The sequence below is a fragment of the Alexandromys fortis genome, unplaced genomic scaffold, assembly GCF_014885135.2.
Source record: "Alexandromys fortis isolate MF-2015 unplaced genomic scaffold, M_Fortis_MF-2015_v1.1 scaffold_79, whole genome shotgun sequence".
NCBI classification, from domain to species: domain Eukaryota; kingdom Metazoa; phylum Chordata; class Mammalia; order Rodentia; family Cricetidae; genus Alexandromys; species Alexandromys fortis.
Window position 1 is genome coordinate 3,728,391 of NW_026067964.1, and position 23,216 is coordinate 3,751,606.

General features: G+C 41.2%; 1 protein-coding gene and 1 long non-coding RNA gene across 7 annotated transcripts in view; one reads left to right on the forward strand and one right to left on the reverse strand.

Annotated features, from left to right (window-relative positions):
- The window catches only part of Poc5 (POC5 centriolar protein), a 31,040-nt gene extending 15,597 nt beyond the window's left edge, over positions 1 to 15,443 (reverse strand). Inside the window, exons 1-8 of one of the 5 annotated variants that reach the window (XM_050153841.1) lie at positions 15,210 to 15,442; positions 13,341 to 13,499; positions 12,001 to 12,085; positions 9,445 to 9,562; positions 6,725 to 6,796; positions 5,270 to 5,475; positions 3,191 to 3,367; positions 1,084 to 1,188 (exon numbers count right to left, since the gene is read on the reverse strand). In XM_050153841.1, coding sequence (XP_050009798.1) covers positions 1,084 to 1,188; positions 3,191 to 3,367; positions 5,270 to 5,475; positions 6,725 to 6,796; positions 9,445 to 9,562; positions 12,001 to 12,084 — 762 coding nt within the window. In that variant the 5' untranslated portion in view covers position 12,085; positions 13,341 to 13,499; positions 15,210 to 15,442. Of the gene's footprint in view, positions 1 to 1,083; positions 1,189 to 3,190; positions 3,368 to 5,269; positions 5,476 to 6,724; positions 6,797 to 9,444; positions 9,563 to 12,000; positions 12,097 to 13,340; positions 13,500 to 15,209 lie in introns of those variants that run through there. The other 4 variants (XM_050153840.1, XM_050153843.1, XM_050153842.1 and 1 more) reach the window with 4 other exon arrangements.
- Positions 15,444 to 15,658: 215 nt separating this feature from the next.
- The window catches only part of LOC126508586 (uncharacterized), a 31,080-nt gene continuing 23,522 nt past the window's right edge, over positions 15,659 to 23,216 (forward strand). For both annotated transcript variants that reach the window (XR_007593891.1, XR_007593890.1), the window contains exon 1: positions 15,659 to 15,835. This is a non-coding gene — a long non-coding RNA (uncharacterized lncRNA). The remainder of the gene's footprint in view (positions 15,836 to 23,216) is intronic.

Consider the following 23,216-nt stretch of genomic DNA (forward strand, 5'->3'; position numbering starts at 1 on the left):
TTTAGACAGTTATTTTATTTAAAATTTTGTGATGTGTGTCCATGTACACAAGTGCAGGTGGAGGCCAGAAGGTGGTAGGTAGATGCCCTGGAGTTGGAGGTGCAGCTGGTTATGATCCATCTGGTGTGGGTCCTTTGCAAGAGCAGCATGCACCCTTAACTGCTGAGCCTTCTCTCCAGCCCCACTTTTCTACTTTTAACAGTGTTTTTTTGCTCTGCACGCTAAGCTGGCAATTCACAATCCTCCTGCCCCCGCCTCTCAATTGCTGAGACCACAGTGCATACAAACATTTCTTCCTTCATTAATTTATTGCTCTTTGTTAATTTGATAAATAACAATTATTACTAATAAAGAACAAATATTACAAACTATCATTATTTTTGATACACCAAGCATTTACTTATTGAAAGTGTGATATTCTGGTATAAACCTGTCAAAACCTACCTAATATGACCTTCTTTAATTCTCACACTAAGTCAAGTCTTGAACAAACACTACCTGCTTCATTTTAAGTGTAAAAGTAGTAATGTCTGTTTATGAAGAGGATGTACTTAGGATTTATTATCATCAGCATTTCTTTTAGAGCCAACATCTTGTTATGTTTCCCAGGCTGGGACCATACCCTGGGCTCAAGCGATCCCCTGCTGCAGCCTTGAGGAGCTGAGAACACACATCAGGCTGCTATGTTTTAATAGACATGTCAGAAGCAGAAACAAGAAAGGAAGCAAATGGCCTATTTAAGGCTACAAATTCTTTTCCCAAATAACTGCTTCCAAGGTCAAGTGTCTTAAAGAGTTTCATTGCCAAGTATTGAAATGTCAGGTATAACCCTGTTAAACTACAGTGAAGCAGCAAACGCCTTATCTGTCATATATATATGTCCTACATCAATACAATCTGGGAGGTATTTTTCTAAATGTATCAAAATCAAATTTCTTGAGATCAGAGCAACATTACGACCTAATTTGTATTGACTCATTAGAAAACAATCTTTGACTTCAGCGAGGTCTAGTAAGTCACCCCAAAGTCTCTCTAATTAGAAGTCTAACAGCTGACTGACAGTGGTCATCTGTTCATACTCACATCCTGTCTTGACTTGACATGGCTGATTCGCCAGTGGAAGAAGGTTTTCATCAACTCTGTCCTTTCCTTTTGCTTGCTGATGGCATGAGACAAGCTGGAAATCACCTGTGAACAGTAATAACCCAGTTACTGTGACACCAGGACAGCAGCGGCTGACTCATGGAAAGGACACCCAACCTTCCGGGTTTTCTTTTGTCTTAAGCTACAGGGTGCCTGGCTGCTCAGTTTATTCATTTTCTTTTTTTTTTTAAAAAATATTTATTTATTTATTTATTATGTATACAATATTGTCTGTGTGTATGTCTGCAGGCCAGAAGAGGGCACCAGACCTCATTACAGATGGTTGTGAGCCACCATGTGGTTGCTGGGAATTGAACTCAGGACCTTTGGAAGAGCAGGCAATGCTCTTAACCACAGAGCCATCTCTACAGCCCCCCAGCGTATTCATTTTCAGAAAGTGATTTTCTCATGTAAAAATGTATAGAGAATAATTATAGGTATCGCCTCTATTCATCAATTAGCTCATCTTTCTGTTTTTTGAAACATTGTTTCACTATGTAGCTTAGGCTGGACTCAAACTTGTGATCCTCCTCCTCCAGAGTGCTGAGTGCGGGGACTGCAGGCATGCTTGACACAGACTGTTATTTCAGAGACCATGTTTCTCATGTCAATGTGGTAAGTATTGATGAACGATGGGAAAAAGGAAAAGAAATCATTGTGCGTACATCTTGCTACTCTCCAATAAAGTTTACATGCGTGAGGATTAACATACTTCCTAACATTTAACCTTATGGAGGTAACTGTTTCATATTTAGAAAGTCTTTATTTATCTGACTTATGAAAAGGGTCTGGCTGAAATGTCTTTCTCAGCATTTAATTATTTTGTGGTTTCAGCAAATTGATAAACACAATAGCTCCGTTTTAAAGGTTTTCTTGAATGACATTATTACTATCCTTAAAATAAAGCATTTAACTTCTAAGATACTGTTTTTCCAGAGAACCGCATGACTGGATGTATCTGAAATAAGACACATTGGAAGGACCTCAGTAAACCACAAAACCCACAAGACATGAGTTCTAGTTTATGTCTTTTTCCCCTTTGAGATCAGACTTGCTGTATTCACATCTGGCCTTGAACCTGTGATCCTCCTTGTCTCCACCTCTTAAATACAGAGATTACATGTATACAATGCCCAGCCTTGCTTTCTAAATAAGAAAGCGCATTCTAAGTTGTCCGCTACACTGTCTTAAGTTGGATGGCAATATAAGGCTTGCTCATTTTATCCACTTTCATAAACAGGATGCAAGCATACTCATTTTGTATGCTTCTTCAAGGTCAGAAAAATTAGGAGTTTTGAAGATAATAGAGAAATCCTTTCAAACAAAGCATACTACACAAAATGCTTGATTTTATACTACACCAGTAAAGAACAGTAACTGTACATCTGAAAAAAATATTCGTGCCTGTTGTAAAGATTAGGTCTATAATCCCAGTTGGGAGACTGCCGGAAGAATTTCCAGTGAAGAGGCTAGCCTGAGCTACATACTGAGTTGAGGCCAGCCTAGGCGACACAGTAAGACCCTCTCAAAGAGTCAAGCAGTAATAAACCTGCAGCTTCGTAAGGCGAGCTGCGCCTGCCCCATCCCTGTGACATCTAGCACATTCCCATCCATAAACAGATGTGAGTCAGCAGAGGCACAGGCTCACTGCCCACTATTTTGTTTAAGATGTGATCAGGAGTTAAGAAAACTTGGACCAGTTTGAACTCTACCCTCTGGTTTTTCTGTGTTTATCTCACTGAGAGCATTTGAGAGGCTTATCCTGTCATCCACAAGGATGGAGAATGTAGGTAATGCTGGCTCCTTGATGTTAATGAGTTACAAAAATGATCAGGTAGAAAAACCTAGTATGTCTGTGTCTACATTGAGCAGGCTCTTAAAACATCATCAAACACCAAAGCCAGAGCTTCCAGATGGAGCCCACTACCCTTGTGTCTAACATTAGCTTCCTGCTCTGTCTGATGGGAACAGGATAGTCACAGCTCAGAACTATATTTCTACTGAGCGTCCGCTGAGTCTCGCTAAAGGGAGGCATAGAAAAGAGGACCTCATCCTTCCTTCTGAGGGAGACTTCAAAGGCTTTCTGCAGCTCCTTCAAGTCAGCGATCTGGCTCGACAGCTGCTTCACAAGCGCCGCGTGCTTTTCCTTCTCCTTCTTCATCTCCATACGGTGCCAGTCGAGAAAATTAAGTCTCCACTTACTGAGTTCAGACAGAACGTTTGTCTGAAAAGAAAACATACTGGAAATAAGTCATTTCTTCTTTAAAACCACTCTCAAAATTAAACTGAAAATAAACATTAAAAAGAGCAGGTCAAAACAAGAGCTATTAAAAGAAAAAAATCCCAGCATACTAATAAACGATGTGAGCAAGCTCAACAGCCGTGGCTCTCCACTTTCCCAATGTATGCTACTTTGTATGAAATCTTACGACACTAAAAAAGATTCAGGTTTCATTCACTACATTCTTTGTAGTCACAGACTTAAATGTCCATAGGTTAGATGGGGCGGAGAGATGGCTCAGCAGCTGCGAGCACTAGCTGCTCTTCTAGAAGACCTGAGCTCAATTCCTAGTACTTGCATGGTGGCTAGCCATATGCAACTCTCGCCCTGTGAATCTGATATCTTCTTCTGCCATCCCATGGGCACCGCAAGCATGGATGCACTTATATACATGGAGGAAACGTCCCTTCACATAAGACTAAAAACATAAAATGTCAAAAAAATTTAAACAAAAAATGGTTCAGGTTTAGAAATGTAGGAATATGGGCTAAACTGAGGCACAATGACGGGTTGATTAGTGGTGGTGGTGGTAGCTGAAACCATAGAGCTGAGGTTTTTCCCCAAACAATTTACCACAATAGTCATCTGACAACAAAGAGCTCAGCCCGTTCACCCTACTGACTGGCATGAGTAAAAACACCAAGCCATCAGTGAGCATCTAAAAACAACAAAAACCTTCAATAAGTACTCTTGGCTAATTGACAGAGAGTCGTTTGAATGGCTGTCTGTACAATACTGCAACAGACGTCCTCTATTTCCACACCAGGAAACCTGCTCCAAGGGGAGGATGGTACAAACTGCTGGCAGAGCACTTCTAGAGTTTAAGGAAGATATAGACCACAGAATTCATAAGATCATAACTTTATGTAAATACATACTATATGCTTCAGTAAAGTTCATCTTCTCCATTTTGGAATAGTTAAATCATATTACTTAAAAAGGTATTTGTTTTAAGTTATGCATAAGTCTCTGTGTGGGTTCATGAACACAAGTGTAGGTGCCCTTGAGGCCATAGGCTTCAGATGCCTTGGAGCTAGAGTTCCAGTAGGTTGTGACCCACCGACAGGGTGCTGGAAATTGAACTTCAACCCACTGCAAGAACAGTACTTTTGCTCTTTAGTGAGCCATCTCTCCAGCCCCTCAATTAAAAAAAAAAATAGCAAAAATCAGAACATTTCTGTAATATTGTTTTATTGGCAGGCTATTAACATCACCAAATAAAAAACACTTTCAGATTCTTCAGACAATGTGGCTGCTATAAAATTAATATGCATTGGTAAAGTATATATATTTTTAAACATAAAAGGTCCTTCAATCCCAGCTTTCCAAATAGCTGGGACTCCAGGTATATGGCCCTCCTAAGGCTCTATTGTCATCACTAGGGTCTGAAGAGAGAAACAGTGTCAATCGTCTGAACATCATCAAGAAGTCCTTTAAAACACACGAGAAATGTGGCAGAACATATAGTATCCTAGAAACTCCTGGAAACCTTGCAACTCAAAGTAGGGTTTAGAAACCACCAACATTACCTAGGAGTGTAATAGAAACATGCAATCTTAGGCCCCACCTAAAACGTACTGAGTACCAACCCACAGTTAACAAGACATTGAGGCAGTTCATATGTGCACTAAAGACTGAGGAGCACAAATCTGAGACACTGGATGCATCATTTCAGCAACCTAAAGGTTTAGGTTTTTGTTTTCTAGAAAAATTAAAAATAAAGAGAGAGGAGAGAGAGAAGGAGAAGAGAAGGAGAGAGAGAGAGAGAGAGAGAGAGAGAGAGCGAGGGAGGGAAGGAGAGAGAGCGCGCTCAAGTGTCAGACTGCAGTAGAGCAAGTGCAATACCTTCAGACCTGCACTCCAGAGGTCAAGTATATTCTCCACCTTCTGAAGATTTTCATCAGGAACAAGACGATCACCCACAATTATTTCATGGGCATCTCTATGAGTAGAAGTAGAGGCTGGTGAGGAAGAGTCATCTAAAAGATGGGAACTGAAGAAATCCATGACTGGGTGAGAGGGCTTCCTGGGTGACGAGACCGGTGATGACCCTAGAAGAAAGGCAAAACAATCAAGCAGCAGCCAGGTGAAATGGGAAATTCTCCAACTGGCAAAGCAATATCAAAAGGTTACAAGATGTCTGTCAACCCTGGAGGCTGAGTAAAACACAGAGGTCTACCTCAGTGTGGGTGACTGTGATATCAGTACTGTCATTGACTGAGGTCTGACTGGCGTGGGTGCCTTCTATACCCCTTCCACCCTTCACAAACAGCAAACAAAGATGTGTCTTACCCTGGTCCAGTCTGAACTGAAGACATACCATCACATTAACATTAAATGCTTTTACCTTTCTGTGATAAAAATGTTTAAGGGCTAGGTCACACATGCCATCCTAGGAGGTAGGTATTTTCTAGACCTTAAGGAGAAAACTAGGGATCAGAGAGTTAACTGACCAGGTGAGGGCAGTCATATATAGACCACTATTGCTTTATATTCAGTGCTGGTACCGCCCTTAACATTGTTAAGATTTGAGGGGCTAGTTAGTTTATCAGATACTGTGGATGAGAACTATGCAGACCAATCAACATGTATGTTCATAGACACGTAGCTCTCAGCACTTGCCATTACTCAGTGGATGGGGGAGAGCCAGGCAGATAACTGGCCTCTGTCTCTAAAAAGCTACAGTAGAAAAGTCAATCTTCTATTACAGATTTACTAGAGTTAGACACTATCCACCATCATTTCTCGTGTATCCCACACTAACTATGAAGATTTTAGTAACCAGGACTGAAGGACTTTCCTGTAAAATGAATCAATGACAGGATCACTATACAACTTATTACTTAAAAGCAAATCTTTCCAGAACTCCTTACAAGAAGAAAAATTATTCCCTAAGTGGCACATCTGCTATGCAATATGTATTTGCTTTCCCCCTACTGTTTCTTGTTGTTGTTGTGTGTGTGTGTTTTTTTTTTTCTGAGATAGGGTCTATGTAGCCCAGGTTGGCCTTAAACTAGCTATCCCCTTGTCTCAATGTCCTAAGTGGTGGGGTTGTAAGCATGTTCCACCACCATGTCCATCTGTGCTTTTATTGTTGAAATAGTCACCGTTTACAAAATAGAATCATATAACTTAAGAACTTGAAAGATCACCTGCAATGATACTGCCCAAGATTTAAATATTATCACATAAACCAGCAACAAAGAGCATTTTAAAAGTCTGATTATTAAGTAATATGCTGACATTATTCCGGTAAGTACACTGTACTTAATGAAACAAACTAAGGAACCGTCATCCCACCTGATTTTGAGTAGCTGGAAATATCACATCCTTTTCCAATTTCCATTGCAGTTTCTTTTACAGGATTATTTCCTACCAGAAAGAATAAAACGGGGGGTGGGGGGAGGACACACACACACACCTAAAATTAAACTGAACTACTTAAAAAAATATGTGCATGCACTGTACAAGACAGTGGCTTCACTGTGACATTCTCAGGCATGCAGACAGCATACACATCCCTTCCTACTCTGCTGTCCCTGCTCCTCTGGTCCTCTTACCTTCAAATAACATTCCTTCTACTTTTATGTCTTAAATTTCAAAAAAAAAAAACAATCCATATTCCACATATGTGGAAAAACATGCACTATTTGTCTTTCAAAGGCTGGTTTGTTTTTGTTTTGCTTAACTTGATGATTCTCAGGTTCCATTAATTTTTCTGCAAACAACATGATTTTGTTTTTCACGCCTGAACAACACCCCACTGTTCTCTGATTCTATGCCATGGCTACAGTGAATGGTGCTGCATAAATATAGGTGTGAGGTGTTGCACACTAGCTTGGATTTTCTTGAGTGTCTATCCAGGGGCACACAGCTGGGCCATATGGCAGTCCCAGTTTCCTGAGTGTCTATCCGGGGCACATAGCTGGGCCATATGGTAGTCCTAGTTTCAGTTTATTTTAAAAAAGAAAACAACAACAACAACAACAAAACACACACCAAAATTAAGCAGGCCCAAAGATTATCTATTCAACATAATTCAGTTAGAATTGGCATTCGGAATGGAAGTTGTGAAGCTAGCTCCACATTAAATTTTATACTTTTAGTATCAAATATATTTTATGCACTTACCTACCATCAAAACAAAAAATCCATGACAGAATTAGAACTAGAAAGGCTTGCAATCATTTTTCATAACTTGTATCCATCTACTTTTGAGAGGATTCTCCACAATGCCTCTCTTAGAGGCTGCACGAGTCCACACTCCCACCACCAGCAGCATGTTAAGTCTACCCTGTACTTATATTTTCACCAGAATTTGTTGTTTTTGTGTTTTGGATGACAGCTTTTCTGTGGGGTAAGATGGGAATTTCAATATGGCTTTGATTTGAATTTCCGATTGTTGGAGAGGTCAAGCATTGCTCAGTTGTACTTCTTTATTTGAGAACACTGCTTACTTTCTATGTATCTATCTAAGGTACAGATATAACATCTGTAAGTGCACACACACAGTCTGTGTGCCTATGTGATGACATGTTTGCGGAGATGCCTGCCTGCTGTGTTTGAGACAGGGTCTCTGTGTTCAATGCTGTGCATGCAGCTGCCCAGTCTGTGAGCTTCTGGGATTTCCCATCTCGGCCTTCCACCTTGCCTGAAGGGCAGACTCGCACTGTACTAGCTTTACATGGGCACTGGGAATTTCAAACTCAAATCCTCAAACTTACATGGCAAGCACTTGGCCTGTGAACTCCCTTCCCAGCCCTTGCCTGTTTATATTAATCAGTCTGCAGTACTTTAGTTTGGTCAGTAGGAACTGTACTCAGTGTAATCAAAATATGATTGACACTCCTGACGCATAGTGAGTAAACCCAGGGGTCATATCTCTTAAACGAATTGAAATTTGGACAGAAAACATTCTGCCATGGTAAATTATTTGAAGTCATGGTCCTCCAGTCTTATTTCTTGTTCCAGTGCAGCAGTCTAAAGATGGAACATGGTGAGGGGGCGGGGATGAACAAACAGAGGGAATGAGGAACAGAGACTAGCGCTGTGACTCAGCAGAAACCCAGGAGCCTTTTGTCTCTGTGTGCGTTGTGAAATGCATCCTCAAGGACAGTTATCCTTAGGGGCAAGCCAACTACATGGTGACTTCTCATGTTGGCTGTCTCAGCCCTCTCAAAGAATGGTTATTCAGGGCCATGAGATGGTTTAGTGGGTAAGGACGCTTGCTGCCAAGCTTGACCTGAGTTCAATCCCTAGAAACCGTACAATGAAAGGAAATAACAGATCCCTGTGGGCAGGTGCATGTAGGCGTGAACATACACATGTTCATGAATAAATAAATACAAAAGAGAGAGCTCTTACTTACTCAGAATGAGTTGCTTGAGCTTGTACTTTACTTAGAGGTAAAAAGAGCTTCCTGTCTGTTTCTTCCTTTACCCCTTCTAGCAAAGCACAACGCGGCCTGTGCCAGACTCCAGATGGACTGCAGACAGTCCACATGACGGCTCACCTTTGTCTATAACCCAGTCTACCTCCTGCCCACATAAGTATCGCTGACAGTCCACACGACGGCTCACCTTTGTCTATAACCCAGTCCATCCTCCTGCCCACATAAATATCGCTGACAAAGTACTAGTATGTGGTTCCCAGAGGGCAGTGTTGGGGTTTTTAAAGGTGGGCTTGGGCATTTAGTTTTCAAAGTAATCCTCACATAAAACTTCTGGATCAAGAACCGAGGCATAACATATCCCACTAAGAGATAATCACCACTGTGTTACTCTGACTTTAGTCATTTTCATAAAGTTAAAAGTCAACTGAATTTTAAATAAAAAGTCAAGAGCCAGGAGCAACACAGTAAAATGCAAAGCAGGACCCATGTGTTACTGCCTTACACCATGGACTGAGAAGAAACCGCTGAGGGCAAGGAACATTTCCACAATAATGTCCCCATCACTGACAAACTCACGATCTTACGTGGTATCTTGACAACTGTACATAACCTGGTTAGCAAAACATACCAGCTGGCATAGGAAATCTATCTGGTACCACTTCTCCCTTTGGATGAGACGGCTGTGAAGCACCGGATTCAACATTTGGATTCACAATAGCATAGCGCAGCAATTCCTCATACTCCTCCTAGGAGAAGCAGTAACAGTCATGGATTGTAGTAGTTACTGTGCTGCATCCAACCACTCAACTTCTTGTTGTGTTAAGAAAACTACTTAATCACATAACAGTCATATTCTTACCACAATACAGAAAAGTCTGACTCTTATGCTAAGTTTGAGTCCTTTGAGTACTTCTAGTATGACTTTTATATTTACAGTTAAAAGTTTAAAGAGGAAACAGATGTTGGTGATTCATATAATATTTTTCTATCTCTTCTTTCTTATGTTTCAGATCAGTTTCACTGAAGATGAGAAGACATGGTGTTGAAAAGCTATCACTCTCAATTTCAAGTACTTCAATTAAGACTGTTTATATTTTCTCTCTCCTTTCTTCCCTTTTACCCTTCCTTCCTTCCCTCCCTCTCTCCCTCCCTCCCTCCCACCTCTCTTTCTTATTTTGAGACAGGACTTCCCTATACTCTTCAGGCTAGAACTTGCTGTGTAGTACAGGTTGCTATTGAGCCTGCAATTTTTCTGCCTAAGCCTCCTGAGTACTTGCATGACAGGCATGCACCACCATACAAGGTACAAAAATTTTCTTGCTATTATGCAACTCAAAAGAAGCAAACTGGAAACTCAAACTTATGAAACTACACAGGCATTTTGTTTTCCTTAGTTTCAAGCACATACTCACAGGGTAGCTCTCTTATTTTTGCTACTGTTCTTAGAAGAAATGGCATGGATTTGAGTTCATAAAATAAATCTGTATGATTGTAGCTTTGTTTTAGCATTGGAATTTTAAGTAAAATTATAAAAGGAATTTGTATTCTTCTGTTTGAAAATTGTGAAATTTCAGTGTGAAAGACTGAGTAGGTTTGAATTTCAATGTGGAGTCTATTTAACACACCTACGCATTAGGCATTAGGTGAAGGAAATACACTCTTTATGCAGTGTATATTAACGCTGTGAAGAAGAGAAGCAAACACCTATGAGTGACAGAAAGCTGGCCGACAGACCTAAACACCAGAGCCTTCACATGGCTCTGAGCAACTCTTCCTCAGTGACGCCCCACAAAGCAACTTCAAACCATATCCTAGGATTAAGTAGAAGGTGTAGCAGGTGCAGATGTGAAGACCTGTAATTGTAGCACTGAGAAGTGGAGATGAGAGGATCACGAGTTTGAAACTAGCATGGGCTAAACAGTCAGTTCCAGGCTAGCCTGAAGCTACAAAGTGAAACTCTGTGTCAGGGAAAAAAAATCATTTAGCATATCATGACGTCTACAGCAATTATAATTCTTTATAGTAAATTAATTGTAATTCTTTAAATTAATGATAATTCTTTTAAAATAATTAATTAATCAATTAAGTTTGTTTTTCAAGACAAACTTTGGAGCCCATGTTGGAACTCACTCTATAGACCAGACTGGCCTTGAACTCACAGAGATCCATCTGCCTCTGCCTCCCAAGTGCTGGGATTAAAGGTGTGCGTACCACCACCTGGCCTTAAATATTCTTAAATTAAAAATACTATAAATTATATCTAGTTATTAAAATAAAGGGAAATGCCAAGGTTTTCAGTTATTAAGATATAAGGCAACCCTAACTTGATAAATGTGGATAAGATACAAGGTATCTGTTGCTTTCTATAAACCTATATGTGAGTTGACTCTAATAAAATATATAGAATTCCAAGTCTCCTGTGGTAGACCTGCTAATGGACCATGAGCAGCCATTTCTCCTTCACTCCTGTAAATCAATAAGCCCCAGGGTTTGACCTGGGCAAATGGTCATCAATTTCTTCTACCTCCCTTGCAGCTAAGGTAGTTAGAAAACATGGTCTTTGGGATTTGACTCTCTCATATAAATAAGACGCCCTTACCTAGTCAGTTCTCCTAATTTATCTGTCAGTGTCTGTGGCAACAGGAACCAGAACCTGACTGTATAGACCACTGGAGAATCCTGGGCTCTAGAACTTCAGATGGGCTTACGTTCTGTTACTTTACAGTAAGAATGAGAGCACTCAGCAGAGGCAGTTCAATATGAACACTTCACAAAATGTTTCTGAAACTTTGAGTTTTATTTTTTACTATGTTAAAGCCTTTGTAAAAAAAGCTTTGTAACAGTTCACAGCTATTTTCTGCACACTTAAAACAATATACTCCCCAAATTAGTAGAGTTCTCTAAGTTTGATAATATTGTAAATGCAGTATTTCATTGTAAGTAGAACAAGTAAATAACAAAATGTACTTTTAGTTTTGTCACAAATTAACACTTTAATTTTGTTTTTTGGGAGGTGGTCTGTCTTTGTAGCTCTGACTGTCCCAAAACTCTCTATGGCCTTAATCTTAAAGAGATACCCCTGCTTCTGCTTCTTGAATACTGGGATTAAAGGCATACAGCATTACAGAAGGCTTTAGGCTTTAAAATAAAAAAAAATTAATAATAAATTTAGATGTTTTCCTACCTGGAGATCTGTGGAGATGGAACTGTCATGATCAGAGTTGTTGTGAGCAACACGAAGTGAGTATTTGTCCTCGTCAGATGACATTCTGCACAGATGCTGTGAAACAGCACAAGTTAACTTGGTTTCCCAGAATGCTTAATTCAAAGCTTTTAAAGACAGGGGCGTGAAGTAGTGCTTTATCTTGCAAACAATTTTTCATGTCATTTAAAAGAGATCACTCACTCAACATACTGAGCACTTACAGGTGGGGGAATCATCAGGCCAAAAAAAGAAAAAGAGGGCTTACTCCAAACAGTGCATAATATAATATATTATAATACAGTGAAAGAGATGAGCTAAGTACATCAAAGATTAAAGAAAAATGCTTCAGGACAATCCCGTGCAGGGTATGTTAGAGATAAGAGCTGCGGTCGCCATTCTTCAGCTTTATATGACATCCCAGGGACTGTATACTTTCCTGTGAGATAATGAACTACGACAGCTCAACAATTTCTGTAAACTTCCTTCCTGAGACACTTACATTTTGGGAATATTATTGTAAGAAAATTAAGTTTATATAGTACAACATACTAAAACAAATACATTCAAATTATTAAAGGTCTTAGCAAAAGAAACCAATAAAAAATACATTTAAAGACAAATAGAAACTATTCAAACTTTTGGACACTAGTAAGAGAGACAGATGGCCCACAGATTGAGACCTGAAAGATGAGCAGGTCCGCCCTGAGAGACAGACGAAGGCTGAAAACAGCACAGACCAAGACACAGAGGCGTGGCATGTACGCTTAAAATAACCAGGGTGTCTGGCTAGGCTAAAGCAAAGGAAGGCGAGTAAAGAGGAAAGAAAAAGGTACAGCTGAGACCAGGGCTTTTCATATGAAAAGGCTGAATTGTTCCAGAAGGTACTATTAAGTGACTTAACTGATGTGCCCAATCTCTTTATTCATTTTTGTAGTGCTGAGGATTGCACCCATCTGCAGCTATGCCTGTCAGGGCAAATGCTCCACTGCAGAGCCACATCTCCAAATGTAACCTTGTTTTTAAAGAAATTACTCTGACAACTTTAGGGAAGACTGGGATTCTAAAACTATAGAAACCAGTTGAGAGCTAGTTGTAGTAATTCAAGCATAAAGGTTCTTCTCATCATTGACGCAGGAGACAACTGAGCTCCCTAAACTCGAATGCAGCCCTGGCGAGGGTAAGGGCGGTGTGGCTCCGAGACAGCTGTGTGGTGGTGGAAATGAGGGGTCGTGATTAATGGCCACTTAAAAGGAGAAAGCACAGACTGTTGAAGGTGTCCAGACTTCTGTCTTAACCAGACGGATCACAACACTACTCACCAAAGCAAGAACTGCAGGAAGGTGGCACTTGGAGGATGGACGAGGAGTTTAGTGGCAGGGGCACTGGCGGGCGGTCGCCGTGGAAGCACTGAGTAACGCTGGGCCTGCAGGACCGTTAGCCTTCAGTGTCCCTGGTTCCACATCCATGGGTCCAGCCAACTGTGGGTCAAAAACATTTCTTAAAATTGCATCTGCACTGAACATGCAGACTTTTCTTACCATTATCCCCTAAACAGTACTGTGCAACAGCTGCTTACCCAACGTTTCTACTGCACCAGGGTTATTAGTAAACTGGAGATGGTTTAAAGTGTGAAAGACCGTCTGTGGAATAGGCTACATGCACATGCTACGCCGTGTCACACAGGTCTCTCGAGCACCTGCAGACTGAGGTATCTGGGAATCGAGCTCTGACTGTGGCTACAGGAGACAACTGTTGGATGGTCACTGCTGTACAGCGCACAGCTCCAAGCACTGCAATCCACAATGGCTAGAATGTAATACTGGTTCTTAAAGTCAAGTTCCTGAACTCAATATAAAGGAGGGAGACCTGCAGTACAACTACAGGGTGAAGGTTGAGACGGAGGAAACACTGATTTATTGGCGTGTCTAAATAAAGAGGAATGAGTGGGACCACCCGTTGAGGCGTGGTAAAGAATTATTATCCTGCAGACCAAGCACACACATTGCACACACTTTTAGAATATAAATACACGTGTATTTTCTAGAAAGAGTTTTAGCTTCCAATATAATTTCGGAGGAGATCATAATCCTGATAAAGTTAAGGACTACTCCCGTGAGAAGACAGTTAAATCTACAATTGATAACTTTTAAGATGCAAAGTCTCAGTCAAATGTCTGGAGAGAAATCCAGAACACTGGAATTGTGTGGGCAGCATCATGAGGGTCATGGACCACAAAGGGGTAAGGATGGTCCTCAACTAGCCAATCAGGAAGCTGCTGTGCCATTTGTGACAGTTTCAGTTGCTACCAAAACAGGCATCAACTACAGCTTGCTAAGAAAATAAACAAGCAATGAAGTCACTGAAGTAGAAGGGAAGATGCAGGGAAGCCACAAAAGAGAACGCCAGGTTGCAACCAGACTCTGGAAGGGGAATTCCTGTTTTTTATTCAGTATTGCTATGTTTACAAAAGACAAATAAACTAAATCTCAATTGTGACTGTCTTCCATTAAAGCCACCTAGGGAAGATAAAACAAGCATGGTCTGCATCAAGGAATGAATGCTTCACTGATTTCAAACCAACCACTGTGGTAATTTGCTCTGTTTAATTTTCATTACATTTTACTTTATGATTTGTTTGCAGACCTGGTAGGCAACTAGAGTTGAGAGTTGTGGATTACTTTAGTAACAAAACATTTAAGAAACAAATGTTTCTTAAATATATATTGTGGACACAAAACGAGTGTGCTTTTGGAAAATACGTTATCTGCCATTTACCCTGCTCTTTGCAAACAGGCATGACAATTAACTTGAGACTCCTCAGTCTCTGGGTTCAGAGACGACAGCAGAATGATGCTTCTTTAGCGAGTGACATGCATTATTCCATCATGGTCTCAGTATTTTCTAACTTAAGTAGAAACCACAAAATAGTCTGAATGCTCCTCTTTGCCACAGGCACAACTCAGCTGAAAAGCGGGCTCCAGGAGTTCAAATGCAACCCCTAAGATCTAGAGGGCGAACCAACGTGTCTCTGGCAGGAAGGCCTCTAACTGCATGCAGGGACGGGGAGCGCCAGTCCCTTCCAATATTTCTTTCACCACCCTCCAATGCAGACCCATTTAAATCCAATTCTTTCTTAGGAAAACACAACCTCACGACTGACTAGCACCCCGCACCCTAAAGAACAGAACCTGCTGGGCTGGTACGCGCGATGCTCAGTTCGCGTCGCTAGAGTCCTCTTCCTTGCACCTCCAGAGATGATGCCCCCGGTCCTGTCTGAGTGGAAGCGGCCGGCCCCCGCCGCCGGCACCCACCGTCTCCGCCAAACCCCGACTCCTCACTCGCAGCAGCCCCAGCGACGCCGCCGCAACCACAGCAAACACCTGCTACCCTAGCAGCTCCTTGACAGTTTCAAACTGCGGGCAGAGACGAAAGACAGCCCTGGCCATTGGTTCACAGCCTCAGCAATTCTGCATTTCATTGGTTCGTGGACCGTGGGTGGGGCCTAAGCCGGAAGTGGGAGATTTACTAGCGGTAGAGGGCCGGTGTCTCGGGAAGGCCACCCCAGAGTTCCCGGCACAACACGCATGCTCAATGCTGCTCTGTGGCTGAGGACTACGGGGTGGCGCTGCGGACAAATTTCTTTGATGCTGTGAAAGATGCATGGTGCTTGTTTCCGACGAGGAAGACAGGCCGGTCGCGAGGCCTCGAGGTTTAGTTTCCATTCTCAGATAGCGGGCCACAGAATCACTGGCTCGGCAGCTGCACTCTTAAAAGTACAAAAAATACAGCCTCGATTGATTTCTTCAGGGTTGAGGTAGGGAGTCTGATTTTTAACGTAAGTAATTCTGAGGACCAGAGTTTAAAAATACTGCCAACCTAGGGTTTCTTAATGACCTAAATGCCTTAAACTTCAAGACCGGTCCTTCTGGTGGAATATTGACCATAACAGTCAGATCATAATTACAATTTAAACTCTGTTGTACCAAATATTTATTATCACCTACCCTCATTAAACGGCCTAGGGAGATTAAATGAATTAAAACAGCCATCACATAGGCATATAAAAATACTAGATTTCCAACTGTTTCATTACGATTGGTGATAGATCTGACTAGAGATACATAAGAGTCCAGGTGGCAAAGGATTCAGTGATATGGGCCCCCAATCTAGAAAAATAATACCTGCTTGATCACCCCCTCCCCCGCTTTTGTTACCTTCCTTTATTCTGTATACAGAAATGATACAACTCGAGCCTTGCCTACTTCCGTATAGTCAAGAGCTAGACTTTTAAATTTAGAAGTTATATTGCATGTATGTGGACGTGGTGCCTATGTGGAGGTCAGAAGACAGGGGTGGAGTTTATTCTGTTTCCCCCAGGTGTGACCTGGGGATTGAATGCAGGTCACCAGGGTTGATGGCAAGTGCTTTTACCCACTGAACCACCAAACTTGCTCTTACATTTGTTACGATAATGAAGTAAGAAGAGCACCAGAAATTTCTTTTGGCATAAGCTATGTTGGCTTCCACCCCCCATGCTTACTTTAAAGGAAAAATTACTATCACTAGATATGAATTCATACTTGGTTTTTATAACTGCTGTTCAGTGAATACTATATGGTGACCCCATACACTGTAATCATTTTTGTGTGTTCCTGCTGCTACCATCCATTTCCCCCGTCATATTTATGTGTGTGCCACTGTATGTGAAGGCCAGTAGTCAAGATCAGGTATCTTCTTCAATTACTCTCTGACTTATTTTTTGAGACACGGTCTCTCTTTGAACCCGGAGGGCTCTGATTTGGCTTGGCTAACTGACCACACCCCCAATCCTGCCTGTGTGTTCCCACTTCATCGTGCTCTTCCTGTGAGTGCTGGGGAGCTGAGCTGAGGGTCCCATCCTTGTGAGACAAGCACTTTCCTGCTGAGCCGTCTCCCTTTCCTACAACGCTACTTCTTTTCAGGGGGAAGGGAACGTCACAGAAGACCACTGGGCAAGTCATACCCATTCTTGTGAAATTGTAGAAAGAGACCAACCTGAACTGGATATTATGAACTTTAAAATTACTATGTTGTCAAGGTTGCTAGGCAAAGAGAGATTTGAACTGCAGCTAGCCCATTATAATTTAATTGGAAGCTGGAACCCATTACAATGATTTATTTATTCAACAAATATTTAACATCTGTACATGTAATTAATTTTGTAGCTAGTAGGAATTGAGTGGTGTGTAGGCCACAGATACTAGAAAATAACGTAATTTAGTGTCTTATGGGGAAAAAAAACCAGTCATCAAATGAAACTACCAAAGCCAAAAGGGAATAACTAATTATAAATTGTCTTGAAGTTAGGAAAAATAAGGAACTATGTCTGAGTAGGACCTAGTCACTGAATAACTGATTTTGTCTAAGAAACTTAGATGTTGTTTATTGTATGTTGGGAGGTATAGTATAGTACAGTATAGTACAGTACACTGGATGTCTGTAAGATATAGGCCCCAATTCTACTCCCATTTTACGGATACTGTGTTTCAGTTATGATTACATAGCTAAAAGGGCAGATGTGGAGTCTATGTTCTTATCATACAGGATGCGCTCCTGGGAGCATGACAAGGGCCTTGAGGTAAGAAAGCTCCTATAACTGGAAAATGATGAACAAAGGCCAGTCATACAGGAAGTTCAAGTGAGGAGCAAGTTGCACAGGAAGAACATGGAGGTGGGGGCTTAATAGGGGTTGGAGATTTTATGTCAGAGCTCAGTGATATATTTTTCGGTGTTCAGAAGAGTGATTAAAAACAACTTGGAAGGAAGAAGAAGAGAAAATTTTAAAAAGGAGATATTTTGGGGATAGAACTGATGGACTGCATTGGAGAGAAAAGTGTCAAAGACTACTTTCAGGTGTCTGGCTTGAGTAACAGGGGGCGGCCTTGTCATGTTGTATCGAGAAAGAGAGCATTAAACACCAGAATTTGAAAGAAAATAAACGTTCAATGTTAAATATGCTGGGAGTTTGCAAGTGGGCTGTTCTCCTAATCCACTGAATGGGCATGTTCAGAGGAAGGAGCTCCCATCTCTACATCTAAATTGGGAGCTCTTGTATATGGACGTGGATTGTTTTGAAAATGATTTCATTTTTTCTTTTTTTTTTTTTTAAGATTTATTTATTTATTAAGCATACAATGTTCTGCCTGCATATATCCCTGCGGGCCAGAAGAGGGCACCAGATCTCATTACATATGGTTGTGAACCTCCATGTGGTTGCTGGAAATTGAACTCAGGACCTCTGGAAGAACACCCAGTGTTCTTAACCGCTGAGCCATCTCTCCAGCCCCATAGTTTCAATTTTCCATCTTTTCCTGTACCCATGACATTTTCCTGATAACACTGAAGTGCTTTTCCATCCATGGCTCACAGGATGCTAACAAACACCATGCTGTGTTGACCAGGCTGTGCCATACTCTACCCTGTCTTGTATAAGACAGTGGTTTTCAGACTCTGCCATGGTTTGAGAGACTCCATTTTCTTTTTTCGAGACAGGGTTTCTCTGTAGCTTTGGAGCCTGTCCTGGAACTCACTCTGTAGACCAGGCTGGATTCGAACTCACAGAGATCTGCCTGCCTCTGCCTCCCGAGTGCTGGGATTAAAGGCAAGAGCCACTGGCCCGCTTGAACTGTTGTTTCTTAATGGACTGTTTTCATTTCTTTTTTTCCCTGGGCCTCCACTCTTTACATTCCCTATTGCCTTAATTTATTTTCTTGTTGTTGTGATTAAAATACTCTGACAAAGTAATGTAAAGGAGAGAGGGCTCATTCTGGCTCATAGTTAAGTAATGAGGGAGTGAACTCTGTGACCAAGTCAGATTTATTAACAGGTGCCAATCAATAAAGCACACTAGCAATACAGAATGAAGCTGCCGCTACTGTGGATCCAACAGATACACTATCACCGTTGCCGCCGTTAAAAGGGAATGAGAACCAAACTGCCAGCCACGCCTGTTCCCGTGGCTCACTGCCTGCTTGTTTAACCAAGAGAGAGCACTTCACCCTGCCCACACCTTTTATTTGAGTTTTCGGGTCATGTACATCCAGAGAAGATCACATCCATTGGGCCAAGCCGCCCCAATGCAATTGGCTGTCAGAATTCCCACAACAGTTAAGACACAATTTATCATAGCAGGAGAGTCATGGCAGTGGACACTTGGCCCAGCTGGTTGCCTTATGCTTCGGAAGGGAACAATGAGAGCATGCAGGCTCAATTCTCATTTTCCTTTGATGCAGTCCAGAATCTCAGTCAGGAAATGGTACCACCCACAATGGGTGAGCCACCCCACCTCAGTAAGTGAAGTCATGACAGTCCCCTCCAGACATTCCAGATTTTGTCAGGGTGATAGCACTGACCACCATATTTGCATATTACTGTCTTGTAATGTCACTGAACTGTACCCTTCTTCCTCTAATGTCTTCTCTCTATTTCATGGCACTCAAAACTCTCCAAAACCCAACCCCACCAAAGAGCCTCTGCTGGGGTCTCCCAGTTTGACACGAAATGTTAAAATTTGAGAAAGCTGTATAATCTTTATGAGATCTTTGCTGATGAGAAAAATAATAGAATGTACAGAAATCTAAAATTGAAACAAAGTCATTATACTTATGCGTCCCTTGCTTATTTGTCTACCTGTCTACCTATATCAATATCTGGTCCTACTGAAATAATTGAAGGGGCACATATGGCTGCTTAGCTATACTGCATTCTCCACCTGCCCTTCCATTTGAGTGAGGCCCAGATGTGGATGGATTGGCATCCTCAATGTCCTGAAATGAGACTCAATGCAATGCTTTCTACAGTCCTCTTTTCTCACAAGATAGGCTGAATGGCCACGTGGAACAAAGCTCCCGTGTCATTTCTGCAATCAGAAAGCAAGCAAATCTTTTTATCCCTTTAAGTCATCATTTTAGAGCCAGTCAGTCTCAGACTTTATTTTTCTTAAGATTTACTTGTATGTATGTGACATGCATATGATTCTGTGTGTATGCTCATGCGTCTGGAGAAATCAGAAGAAAGCATCTATTATAAATAGATGGAAGTATAAGAACTAAGCTATACATGCACATTATAACAAAAGCTTCTGAAATTCTTAGAAGTCTGGTAGTAATTACTATCCTCAGCTCCCTGAAATCTCAGAGGTGGAGAGTACTGACTCATCCCAGTGCTATTTACGGTTAGGAGACCATGTAATATATACTAACTATAAATTAATAGTAAGAATATACAAGATATTTAAATACAAATAATCCTATTCTAGTAAAATTGTGGAAAACCCACTTTTTTTTATTTTGCTCTTTCCCTATCTCTCTTGACAAAAAAGATTTGAAAAAAACTCAACAGAAGATTTTACCTGGTGTGGGAGGTTCTTCTGTCTATGCATTGCTTTTCTTGATTAATGAATAAAGAAACTGCCTTGACCTGTTGATAGGGCAGAACTTAGGTAGGCAGGGAAGACAGAACTGAATGCTGGGAGGAAGAAGGGCGGGGTCAGGGGATGCCATGAAGCCTCTGGTGGAGATAGGTGTGCTGAAACTTGGCTGGAAGGTCATGACCTCATGGTGATTTACAGATTAATAGAAATAGGTTAAATTAATATGTAAGGTAGAGCTTATGGTCCAAGCCATAATACAAAGGTAGAGCTAATGGCCCAAGCAGTGATTTAAATAATACAGTTTCTGTATGATTATTTCGGTTCTGGGTGGCCAGGATGAACAAATTGTTCCCGGCAACATTTACCAAATGCTATTGGGAGTTATTTTATAAGGAAAGCAAAAATTTGTTACATTAATTACATGTCTTACCCTGCCTGTTCTAGTCATAAAACTCTAATCAGAAGTGACTGTGTCAATGATAAAATAAAAAACACATACAATTACTAAATTTAAAAAAATACTTATTTTATATCCTAACTGTAGTTTCCCCCCTCCTTCTCTCCCTTGTCTTCCCCCCCCCCCCCCCCGCCACAATCCACTCCTCCTCTGTTTCTTTTCAGAAAAGGGCAGGGCTCCTGAGTATCAACAAAGCATGGCATATCAAGTTGCAGTAAGACTAAGCACCTTCCCTTGTATTAAGGCTGGGCCAGGCAATTCAGTATGAGGAATAGGTTCCCAAGAGCCAGCCAAAGCATTAGGGACAAGTACAGCTCCCATTGTTAGGAGTCCCATGAGTAGACTAAACTATACAACTGTCACGTATGTGTAGAAGGCCTAGGTCAGTTCTATGGTTGTTGGTTCAGACTTTGATTCCTATGAGCCAGGTCAGTTGTCTCTGTGGGGTTTCTTATGAAGTCCCTCTGGCTCCTACAATACTTCCTCCCTCTCTTCAGCAGTACTCCCCAAGCTCTGCCTAATGTTTGGTTGTGGGTCTCTGTATCTCTATTCTTCAGTTACTGGATGAAAGCGCTCTGATGACATTTGGGGTAATCACCAATCTGATCTTAGGAGGTGGCCAGTTCAGGCTACATGTCTGCTATTGCTAGGAGTCATCCTTGTAGATTCGTGGGAGTTTCCCTTGCTTCAGGTTTCTACCTATCCCTGAAATGTGTCCCTCTTTCCAGTACTCTCCCCATCCTCCCCCATCCCTCAAGTTTCCATCCCCACCCACCCTGAGTTCACACAGGAGATCTCTTCAATTTCTGCTTCCCAGGAAGATTCATGTATCCCACCTTGGGCTGTTCTTACCTAGCCTCTCTGGGTTTGTGGTTTGTAGCATGGTTATCCTTTAAAGATAACATCCATTTATGAGTGAGTACATATCATGTTTGTCTTTTTGAACCTGGGTTACCTCAATCAGGATTTTTTTTTCTAGTTCCATACATTTGCCTTCAAATTTCCTGATGTCATTGTTTTTAACAGCTGAATAATAATACTCCATTGTGTAAACGTACCACATTTTCTTTATTTATTCTTCAGTTGAGGGGGCATCTACGTTGTTTCCATGTCTGGTTATTACGAATTAAACTGCTCTGAACATAGTTTAGCAAGTGTCCTTGTGGTATGATTGAGCATCCTTTGGGTACATGCCTAAGAGAAGTATTCCTGAGTCTTGAGGCAGCTTGACTCCCAATTTTCTACAAATCACCATATTGATTTCCAAAGTGGCAGTACAAGTTTGCACTCCCACCAGCAATGGAGACGTGTTCCCTTGCTTCACATCCTCTCCAGCATAAGCTGTCATCAGTGTTTTTGAGCTTAACTATTCTGATAGGTGTAAGATGGAATCTCAGAGTTGTTTTGATTTGCATTTTCCTGATGGCTAAGGATGTTGAGCATTTCATTAAATGTCTTTTGGTCATTTGAGATTCCTCTGTTGAGAGTTCTCTGTTTAGGTCTGTACCCCATTTTTTTTATTGGTTTATTTGTTCTTTTGATTTCTAGTTTCTTAAGTTCTTTGTACATTTTGAAGATCAGTCCTCTGTTTGATATGGGGTTGGTGAAGATGTTTTCACGTTCTGTAGGATGTGGTTTTGTCTTGTTAACTGTGCCCTTTGCTTTACAGAAGCTTTTCAGTTTCAGGAGTTCCATTTATTAATTGTTTCTCTCAGTGTCTGTGCTACTGGGGTTATATTTAGGAAGTGGTCTCCTGTGCCAATGCATTCAAGTGTACTTCCCACTTTCCCTTCTATAAGGTTCAGTATGGTTGGTTTTATGTTGAGGTCTTTGATCCATATGAACTTGAGTTTTGTGCATGGTGATAGATATGGGTCTATTTGCATTCTTCTACATGTCGATATCTAGTTATGCCAGCACCATTTGTTGAAGGTGCTCTCTTTTTTTCCATTTCATAACTTTAGCTTCTTTCTCAAAAATCAGGTGTTCGTAGTTGTGTGGGTTGATAGATATCTGAGTTTTTGATTTGATTCCGTAGGTCCTCCTGTCTTTTTTTTTTAAATATTTATTTATTTATTTACTTATTTATTTATCATGTATACAATATTCTTCCTGCCTTGTGCCTGAAGGCCAGAAGAGGGCACCAGACCTCATTACAGATGGTTGTGAGCCACCATGTGGTTGCTGGAAATTGAACTCAGGACCTTTGGAAGAGCAGGCAATGCTCTTAACCTCTGAGCCATCTCTCCAGCCCCCCTCCTGTCTGTTTTTATGCCAATACCAAGTTGTTTTTATTATTGCATCTCTGTAATGGAGTTTGAAGTCAGG